Genomic DNA, 11,327 nt, shown 5'->3' with positions numbered 1-11,327 from the left:
AGCTAAAAATAAACAAGAAGTCTAAACTACAAAAACATCAAACCTGGGACCGTGACATATTCCTTCTATTCAAATGTCCAGCATGGATATATGAAGAATGTGACACTGCAGTGAAATGGAGCCCTGCTGATGCAGACGCTTTTCTGGTCTCACACTGACCACCTGTTGAAGCTAACATGGCTGTTGTGATATTTTGATACCATGGTAGCATTTGCTGAGTATTGTTTTTGATGATATTATACAAAGGACCCTGTTTGAACCTCATCTCCTCTTGCTGTGTCAACTGAAGATTTTATGGTGTGAAAGTAGATACTAAGGTTGGAGGGAAAACACCAACAAATCACTCTTTTACTTATCACTCCCTTGCAGAAGATGTTTATGTGAGAACTCAGGATGTAGGAGACCTCTGTATAAGATTTATTGTTCTTGTGAGTGCATCTTTATTGCCCTTGCTGAACAAAGGATTCCAACTGTCGAAGGACACCACCCCACCCAGTGGGCAGGGTCTGAGCTGAAACTTGTCTGCCTATAAAAACTGCTGCACAAAGAATAAACTTTGAGTTAGTTTGGGAAAGCAACCTGAACAGTCTCTGTATCTTTTTGTTCTTCCAAACTGCTCCCGGTACTCCGGCCGGTGCCGTAATTAACCGTTGATCATACTTGAGAATATTTTAATTGTTATAGGTTAAAGGATGAACGCTGATGATGAAAGCCCACGCCTCAGAGAAACCCGGAATGGAGTTTCTTACAATGGCTAACACTAGCATCACTGAGTGTAGCCCACTCTTCTCACAGCAACATACAACTCACATGGCTACACTTTTCACTGATTGGCTCATGTTAGCTTGTGAAAATATAAAGTCCCAGCAGTACTAGCTGTTTTATATTCTGTTTATAAAAAAACTAAATGTGCTTATAATGTGCAAATAAAGGCTGAAGCAGCTAGCATTGTTAGCATCACCACCAAGTTCTGTTACATTTATACACCGATAGATCTCCAATGGCTCCAATATACAGCCTTCATAATATGATTCAAATGCTGTCTGTAAACACAGTGTCATCAGTCCACAGTTACCACATTACTTCGTAATACTCAGATTTAACTGAGAGGGAGTGATTAAAATGAGTGCTGTCAGTCCAGTCAGTCCTTGAATTACTGCCCTCTGCCAAGTTAATAAGGACTGAATATGGTGTTACTGATTCTAAGTTCATTTGTTTTAATTACATATGTGCACACATTCATTCTGACCTGGAAATAGAAAAACATCAAATCTGTGTAGGTTTACTTTTATATGATGGTCATCTTACATCTTATGTAATCTGCAGAATTATATCCAACAGCTGGAATCTATACGATTATATCCAGTCTTAGCTTTTTGAACACAACATGTTGAATCTAACCAATGAATTCCCAGGATATCGCAGTGAATATAATTTAATCATTCACTGCACCTGCATTTCCTACAACACCTTTTCAAATGTTAAATAACCAGATAATCTAATTTAATGCTGTTGTTAAAACAAACATTATAACAGTGCTAACCACTTCACAACAGTATTGACATTTTTTATTTGACAGTTTTCATCTTTATTAAAATGTTTTCTATGAACCTTTTACTGGTAGAGTTGGTTTCTATTTGTATTTAATTAGAGTCCTTCTTTTGTGTATCTTTTTATCTTTCAGAGCAGTCTTGTTTTGTGCCATTTATTATTACATTTTTTAAGCAAGATTATTTTTTGCGTGTATTTTGCAGCTGTAACTGTGATTTTCCAAACTTTGGGATAAATGAACCCCCAGCCTCTTCAAACGGACAAACTAGTGATGGCTAACCAAACAGACATAGTGGTGCATGTAATGACAGATGTAGTTATAACACGTGATGACAACATCAGGAAAAAGGAAGATGAGAAGTTAGAGAAATGTGAAGAGCTGAAGAAGATGTGGATGGTGAACATAACAGTGGTACCATTGACAATCCATACATAATAATTTCTTGATGCCCAACAGACACCAAAACATGTAATTTGGACAAACTCGAATAAATTTTATTCCTACAGAAATAATCTTTTTTATATTAAGGGCACAAAGTAGCACTAAATCTAATAATCCAAGTGTAAAGGTTCACTTTAAAGTGCTATAAAGGTTACCTGTTTATGCAATAATATAATTCACATTTTAGATGATCATTTGTGGAAAAGTTTGAATCCTGACCTGAGAGTTTCCACTGCACACTGTGAACTCTTCAGTCGAGCAGACAGAAGCTTCACTCCTGAATCCTGCAGGTCAGAGTTACTCAGGTCCAGCTCTCTCAGACTGGAGGACTGGGCGCTAAGGACTGAGCACAGAGCTTCACAGCTTCTCTCTGAGAGGTTACAGCCACTCAGTCTGAAAAAACAAATTGCCCTTAGATTAAATTACTTTATATATTCAACCAAGACAAAAAAACATTCATTTACCATATAAAATAAATAAACTGATAACATACACATGAAATAATAAAAACAAAACATGTTTTTAACATTTATGAATATATAAATCACAATTTATATGTGGAGAAAGTCAAAACAAAACATGCGGAATCAGCTAGTTAAACACCATCATTCCCTTAAATTTAAATTGAAACCAGTGAGGAGCTGGTAGATTTAGTGGAACTACCTCTGTACCTGCTGGCATGTGCATAAAGTACTGTTGGTCGCTTTTGTGATTACATACAGTTCAAAGTAATCCCTATTTATTACATACTGGACCTTGTTGGTAGTAAATCCTTTATCTAAAATAACACATTTTAGATGAATAAAAACATAATGTCAACAAAGATGACAGCAGGAAAAAAATGTGTTATTAATGGCAGCTTCTTTGTACTGCTCTGCTACAGTTTTGAAAAACTTCTAGCCCAGCTGTAATAAAAAGTCAATAAAAAATTCAAACTGGCAAATCAGTGGCCATTTAAAACACAATATAAGGAACAACCTTTTCCTTTAAACTAGATGAAATTGTGGCAGCCATAACAGATTTAAAAAAAAGAAAAGTTAAGAAAAGAAAAAATAAAAGAAACACTGTATTTATGGTCAGGTACAAACTAACAATACAAAATCAGAGGAAGACATCAAAAGTGCAGTAGAAAAGTATTTCCTTCTAATTATTTTGGGTTTTTCTTTTTTTCATGCATTTGTTAAATATTTTTTGGCAGGAAATACTGAACTTAGCTTTGTGGGGCACAACTACCAGAGGGGCCGACGGCGCGATATGGCAGCCTCGCTTCTGTCAGTCTGCCTCCACCAGTGTGTGAATGTGAGAGTGAATGAATATTGGAATTGTAAAGCGCTTTGGGTGCCTTGAAAAGCGCTATATCAATGCAATCCACAGGTAGGTTTGGATACCATTGTACCTTTAATATATAATCATCATATTAAAAACTGCATGTTGTGTTTAAATGGTTTTTTTTTTTTTAAATAAAATACACATTTATTTGATCAGCTGAAACATGTAACAGAAATTGGGTGAATAATTTGTCACATAACCGTAGTTAAAGTCAGACTGCAGATTAGAATTGAATAATGAAAGATCAAGAGTGAACAGCTTGAGGCTATTTAACCCTGCAAGAGGTTGCTGAAGGATCAGACCTATGATGTAGTGCATTTAGTTTAGAAGAGTAAAATAACATAACACTGGATTGTTCAACGTGCTTTTTGGATGAGCCTAAACATGTTATAGATCTTTTTTGATTATTTATATTTGTTTTCAACTAGTTACAATAATATGAGCCCACCATATGTTGGTTCACTGATAAATGTTATAGGAACAAATGTTTCTGAAACAGTCTGTTGCTATTAAACATTAAAATGATCACAGAGTTAATGACAAATAATTAAAGGCAATATATTTAACAGTTTTACAGGACCTATTAGCACCTAACGTTTCTGTATTTTAATGGTTCACGCCTGCTTTCTTATTAAGCAGAATCAACATTTTACAAAATAAGGTATGATCACATATTTACTCACAGAGCTTTGTTGGAGGCTTTGACCACTGGCAGCAGCCTCAGAAGAGCCTCCTCTGAAGCAGAGTATTTCTTCAGGTCAAACACATCCAGATCTTTTTCTGATGACATTAAGATGAAGACCAGAGCTGACCACTGAGCAGGAGACAGTTCATCTGTGGAGAGACTTCCTGATCTCAGGGACTGTTGGATCTCCTCCACTAAAGAGCGATCATCCAGTTCATTCAGACAGTGGATCAGATTGATGCTTTTCTCTGCAGACAGATTCTCACTGAGCTTTTCCTTTATGTACTGGACTGTTGCCAGAATGATTCCTGAGATACTTCCTGTCTGTGTCAGCAGGCCTCGTAGGAGAGTCTGATTGGTCTGCAGTGAAAGACCCAGGAAGAAGCGGAGGAACAAGTCCAGGTGTCCATTTGGACTCTGTAAGGCCTTGTCCACAGCACTCTGGTAGAAGTGTTTATCTGCAGATTCTCTTGTTTCAGACTCCTGGGAGGTTGTTTGTTGTTGTTCCATCAGATTGAGTCCAGAGTTGATGAAGCTCATATGGACATGAAGAGCAGCCAGAAACTCCTGAACACTCAGATGGATGAAGCAGAACACCTTGTCCTGGTACAGTCCTCTCTCCTCTTTAAAGATCTGTGTGAACACTCCTGAGTACACTGAGGCTGCTCTGATATCGATGCCACACCCTGTCAGGTCTGATTCATAGAAGATCAGGTTTCCTTTCTGCAGCTGATCAAAAGCCAGTTTTCCTAGAGACTCCATCATCTTCCTGCTCTCTGGACTCCAGTGTGGATCTGTCTCAGCTCCTCCATCATACTTGACCTTCTTCACTTTGGCCTGAACCACCAGGAAGTGGATGTACATCTCAGTCAGGGTGTTGGGCAGCTGTCCTCCCTCTCTGGTTTCCAGCACATCCTCCAGAACTGTAGCAGTGATCCAGCAGAAGACTGGGATGTGGCACATGATGTGGAGGCTTCGTGATGTCTTGATATGGGAGATGATCCTGCTGGCCTGCTCCTCATCTCCAAATCTCTTCCTGAAGTACTCCTCCTTCTGTGGGTCAGTGAACCCTCTGGTCTCTGTCACCATGCCAACACATTTAGGAGGGATCTGATTGGCTGCTGCAGGTCGTGTGGTTATCCAGAGGCGAGCAGAGGGAAGCAGTTTCCCCCTGATGAGGTTTATCAGCAGCACATCCACTGAGGTGGACTTTCTAGGGTCAGTTAGGATTGTAGTTTTGTGGAAGTCCAGAGGAAGTCGACACTCATCCAGACCATCAAAGATGAACACAACCTGGACGTCTTCAAAGCTGCAGATTCCTGCTTCTTTGGTTTCAGTAAAGAAGTGATGAACAAGTCCCACCAAGCTGAACTTTTCCTCTTTCAGCACATTCAGCTCTCTGAAAGTGAATGGAAATATGAACTGGATGTCCTGGTTGGCTTTGTCTTCAGCCCAGTCCAGGCTGTATTTCTGTGTTAAGACTGTTTTCCCAATGCCAGCCACTCCCTTTGTCAGCACTGTTCTGATTGGTTCATCTCTTCCAGGTGAGGCTTTAAAGATGTCTTCTTGTCTGATTGTTGTTTCTGGTCTGTCTGGTTTCCTGGATGCCATTTCAATCTGTCTGACCTCATGTTCATCATTGACCTCTGCAGTCCCTCCCTCTGTGATGTAGAGCTCTGTGTAGATCTGATTCAGGAGGGTTGGGTTTCCTGCTTTAGCGATGCCCTCAAACACACACTGGAACTTCTTCTTCAGTGCAGATTTAAGGTTACGTTGACATACCGTAGGAAAATGTTCTGGAAAAAGAATGCAAAACATTACGTCTCATTTACTTAAACCATAGATATTTGGCTACATGTTGGTCCATCTCTTAAGACAATAGCAAATGTTCTAGTCATCCATCCATATCCTTCTGCTTATCCAGGGCTGGGACACTGAGGCAGCAGCCTAGGCAGAGAAGCTCAGACCGCCCTCATCCTGACCACCTCCTCCAGCTTGTCTGGGGGAACATCAAGGTGCTCCCAGGCAAGCCAAGAGATATAATCTTTCCAGTGTGTCCTGGGTGTGCCTCGGTGGGACATGCCCAGAACACTTCACTTAGTAGGCGCCAAGGAGGCATCTTTGTCAGACCCGAACAACCTCAACTGGCTCATTACCATGTGGAGGAGCAGTGGCTCTCCTCTAAGCTTCTCCTGGACAGCCATACTTCTCACGTTATCCCTAAGGCAGAGGCCAGCAGCTCTTAAGCAGAAGCTCATTTTTGCTGCTTGTATCTACAGTCTTGCTCTTTTGGTCACTATCCACAGATTGTGAACATCGGTCAGGGTAGGGATGTAGATCGACAATTGTGAGCTTGTCATTTAAACTCACCTCTCTCTTCACCACAACGAACCGGTACAGCGTCTGGATCACTACGGCCGCTGCACCAATCCATCTGTCCATCTCCCGCTCCTTTCCTCTGTCACTTGTGAACAAGACCCCGTGATACTTGAACTCCACTTCGGAACTCTTCACTGTCCTGGAGTGATATGGACCATAGCTCCAGATTTGCAGGTGCCGATTCTCACTCCCACAGCTTCACAATCAGGCACGAACTGCTCCGATGCGAGCTGGAGGCCATCACCTGATGAAGCCAACAGAACCACATCATCACCCACCGGAAACGAGTCTGGCTATGCTAACCAAGCTCCTGCAACAGTTGTATGAGGATCGAATGGCCTGAAGCAACGGACCAGACACCCCATACTCACGAAGCACCTCCCAAAAGATCACTCAGAGTGACACTGTTGAATTCCTTCTCCAGGTCCACAAAACACATGTAGACTGGTTGGGCAAACACCTGTCCACCCTCAAGTATCCTTGAGAGGATAAAGAGCTGATCTAATGTTCCACGACCTGGATAAAAAACATATTGTTCCTCCTGTATCTGAGGTTTGGATGGACTGTCCTTTCCAGCATCCTGGCATAGACTTTCCCAGGGAGGCTGAGGAGTGTGATCCCCATATAGTTGGAACATACCCTTGGATACCCCTTCTTAAACATGAAGGACCCGAGGAAGTCCCCTCGCAGAACTGTAGAGGCATGTCAATCAAGACAGCCCTACAACATCCAGAGCCTTCAGGACCTCAGGGCAAACCTCATCCACCCGAGGTGCTTTCCCAGCAAGCAGCTGTTTAACTGCCTTTGTGAGCTTGTCCCACAGATAGGTGAGTCGTCCCCCCATCCCCAGACTCTGCCACCTCTACAGAAGGAGGAAGCCAGTTTATTTCCACCACCCGACAATGTTCCTGTCAAAGTCAGCAGCACTCCACCGTCACTAAACAAACTACAGGTAGAGCACCGCTTTCCTCTCCTGAGTCACCTGACAGTTTGCCAGAATCACTTTGAGGCAGTCCAAAAGAATTTTTCTATGGCTTCTCCTAATTCCTGCCCCACCCGAGTTTTTGCTTCAGCCACTGCCTGAGCCTATCACTTGCCTCCAAAGTCCCACAGGCTAACCACATCCGATGGGACTCCTTCTTCAGCCTGGTGGCTCCCTTCACCTCTGGTGTCCACCATTTGGTTCGGGGGTTACCACCACTACAGGCAGCAACCACCTTGTGGCCACAGCTCAGTCTAGTGGCCTCAGAAATGGAGATGCTGAACATGGTTCATTCGGACTCAATGTCCCCAGTCTCCCTCAGAATGCTGTCGAAGCTCTGTCAGAGGTATTGTGATTGACACCGAGGCCTCTGCGAGGCGTTTCCAGCTCACATTTAGTTGCGCCAGGTCTGTCCAGCATGTTCCCCCGCCACCTGATCCAACACACCACCAGGTGGTGATCAGTTGACAGCTAAGCCCCTCTCTTTACCCGAGTGTCCAGAAAAATGGCCTTAGGTTTGGTGATACGATTGCAAAATCGATCACTGACCTGCAATCTAGGGCATCCTGATGCCACGTGTACTTTTGGACACCCATATGTTAAAACATGATGTTCATTAAGGACAAACTCTGATTTGCAAAGAAGTCCAAAAACAAAACACCAATCAGATTCAGATCCGACATGCCGTTCCTCCCAATTACACCCCTCCAGGTCTCACTGTTGTTGCCCACTTGAGCGTTGAAGTCTCGCAGAAGGATAACAGTGGTTGTTTTTTGACTTTTCCAGTCATCAATTTCCAGTCATCAATTAGCTTGAATCTTTATAGAAATCCTCTTACTGCAATAGAGACGGTCAGCCAGCTCCTCCTCCTTCATTCTCCTCAGGAAGTCCACTGTGATCTTCACAAATGCCTTTCTGCTGCTCGTCCTCTCCACATCATCATCCTCCCTTTGACTCTCTAAGCATTCTGGGTAATCTGGATTCAGAACCTTCTGGATCTTCTTCAGCTCGTTCTTCACAAAAGTGATGATGTTGTCCTCCAGCAGCTGGAACAGAATACTTTATGAATGAGCAAATCAAACTGAAATCATGGAGCCAAACATCAGATCCATGTTGGAAACATTGACAATTAGGAGTGGGTTTCAAAGTGATTTGCTGATTCAAATTGATTTTAATTCAAGTGATGCAAAATAAATCTTGAAATCAATGTTTTAAATAAAAATGTATTTTATCAGAAACTCCAGAATCTCAGCTTATAGCTCACAAAACGATTTAAACAACTGACCAACAGCCAAAAGAGTAAGTGATTAAAAAGCAGGTAAATGTATTCTGCAAAACATGTAAACACAAAGCGTCGAATTTTGACCCGATGTCACGTACATGGACACTCTCTCTGTGTTTACCATTAAAAATCTGTTTTCCACATTATTGGCTTGCTTATTACCCACGAGGCTGCTGTTCAGTGCTGTGGGTCGTTGGTTTTTGTTTTTCAAAAATGACCTCCGACAAGAAAGCCTCATTTCTGCCATTCAATGCCAAAGAAATTTTAACTTTTTAAGATTATCTAAAATGCAAAAGTCTCAGCTGTGTCTGTAATCAAACCTCTGTAACTTTGCTCTGCTTCACTTTAGCAACATCAGGTAACGTTCAGATGCTGATTCATGGTTTTCTTCCGTTTTTGTTCTACTGCAGAATATCTCCTTCATGTTTTTCTGTTTTATCCTCCTTACTTTGACACAAAGGCCTCTGCTGTGATGCTCACACCTCTGATAAAGTCTCAGCTTTGTTTTTAGATATAAGACGGTTTACACTGAGTTTGTAGTTGCAGAGAAAGTCTCATAGTTGTAATTAAATATTTTAAATTTAAAAGGTTTAGAGGGTTCTTTTGAGAGTTACATTTCAAGATAAATAATCATAATTATTATATTTCTGACTGAGTCAAATTGAACTGAAACAAATAAAATCAAGAATTGAATCGGGACTTTGTGAATCAGAACTGAATCAATTGTAAAAATCAGCAAAGTTAAGAAAAGGGAAAGACTTTGTGTACTCATGGAGAAGGACAACTACTACTATTAAAAACTACTTTAGTAAAAGTTGAAGTACTTATTTAACTTCTTTAATCTTCTTTAATCAAGTAAAAGTAAAAAAGTACAGGCTCTGACATGTACTCAAAGTAAGAAAGTAAAAGTAGTTCTTTGGAGGACGTTTCTATTTTTAAAGAAATATAGAAAGTTCAGATGTTTGTTTAAAAAAGTACGGAGTATAAGTAAAAAAAAAACTAGTCAGAAAAAAACAACTACTCAAGTAAAGTACAGATACCAGAAAATTGTACTTAAGTAATGAGGTATTTGTACTTTGTTACTTCCCAGCCCTACTGACAATCCACTGGTCTACAAGGAGCAGCATGGAGATGACTGTGAACAGAACAGATGTAACAGTAGTTGTTGTACATGTACAGACCATAAATATGGAGTCCAGCTGTGTTTGATGCTGCTGGGCAGACTGACCACTGGGAACCTCTGAGCTCTGCTGGTCCACTCTGTGGAGGAACCATGAAGAATCAGAACAAGCACAGGATAAAGGTCCAGTAGTTTCTGCTCAAGTAACTTCATCTGAATCACCTTTGGTGAAACATTGCTGACAGTACCTGCTGTGACTGCTTTGTGCAGCAACTATAAACATTTGTGTAACTGTTGATCAGTCGTACATCACTGAGTGAATCTGGGCTCAGTCCTTCACACAGAGCATACCATATTTCTGCTGGATTAGGATCCAGAGTTTGGGTTTGTTTGGTGCTTCTAAAACATATTATTATTATGATTATTTGGCTCCCCTTTAGAAGTACAACTTGTTTGCTTTGTGTCACAGTCTGACTTTCTCCTGAGACTCAGCGATGCTACAAGAGGAGCAGCAGTAGGAATTTTTTACAGCTGAGTTAATAACACTAAATAAAATATATGACAGTTATTAGACATGATCTTGGAGAAATACTTTGTTTCTGCTGATCTTACAGCCTTCTAATCGTTTAACAATGATCTGGTAACATCATTCAACCAAGGCTGGGTTTTAGGTTTTACACTCCGGGTTGTGAGAGGACCAATGGGATCAAGGATTTCCAAGCAGGTTGAATTAAAAGAAAGTAACTCGTCATTTGTCTGAGTGAATGGATCTATGATAAAGTAAGGGATGATTAAAGTTTCTATGAGAACAAACAAAATGATCAGTTGTATCTGAGGTGGAGGAACATTGGTACGGTCTCTAGCACAGGTGGGATATTTGATCATTCCTGACATCCTGGGTCCAGTCAGGACTGCTCTTCAACAGTAGCTCAGATATTTAGGAGTGACTGGAAGTCATAAACCAGAAGAGAAGAAGAAACAAAGCGACCATGAACAGAACAGGTAACAGCTGACAGCAGCCACACACACAGGCACCATGCCGACACAACCCAGTGACAGGCAGACTGGAGCTGAGCCACCATGAACACCACTGTGGTTCAGTGTTGTCCTGATGGAGTCTCATTAACAGCAGCCAGTATGATCCAGGCTTTAGCTGCTGGGTCTCTGTGTGACCTCTCAGACTGTTTAACAGATCAGACACAAAGAGAATCAGAGCAGCTCTGTTCTGGTTCCTGTGCCTTCTAGTTTAGTTCTGCTTGTTTCTGTGTTCGCCCCGTCTCACCGGTCAATCGTGTCTGTGTCAAGTCTGAGTCTTAGGCTACGTTCACACTGCAGGTCTGCTCAATTCTGATTTTTTTGATCAAATCTGAGTTTTTTTGTCTGCTTGTTCACACTGCAAATAAAATGTGACAGCAATCGCGCTCTAGTGTGCATGCGCAAAAGAAGATGGCACACGCAATGCGCTCTGTTGAGACCCAGACTTGTGACTTTACGCTTCCCAATTTTGCTTTAAGTTATAAAGTTTTGTTATTTGCATATGGCCTAATAATTATCCTT

At 41.4% G+C, this 11,327-nt stretch overlaps 1 protein-coding gene across 1 annotated transcript; it reads right to left on the bottom strand.

Annotated features, from left to right (window-relative positions):
* Nucleotides 1–4,112: 4,112 nt before the first annotated feature.
* Nucleotides 4,113–5,623, bottom strand: LOC102210420 (protein NLRC3-like; the record flags this gene model as incomplete). The annotated part of the gene is made up of 1 exon (XM_013908043.1): nucleotides 4,113–5,623. A coding segment is annotated over exon 1 (1,506 nt), but the record flags the coding sequence as incomplete, so codon positions are not given.
* Nucleotides 5,624–11,327: the final 5,704 nt, after the last annotated feature.

Source organism: Pundamilia nyererei, unplaced genomic scaffold (genome assembly GCF_000239375.1).
Source record: "Pundamilia nyererei isolate P.nyererei 1_Seehausen unplaced genomic scaffold, PunNye1.0 scaffold00908, whole genome shotgun sequence".
Classification (NCBI taxonomy): Eukaryota; Metazoa; Chordata; class Actinopteri; order Cichliformes; family Cichlidae; genus Pundamilia; species Pundamilia nyererei.
The sequence above is the reverse complement of the archived record's forward strand: the minus strand, read 5'-3'. Positions and strand labels throughout refer to the sequence as shown.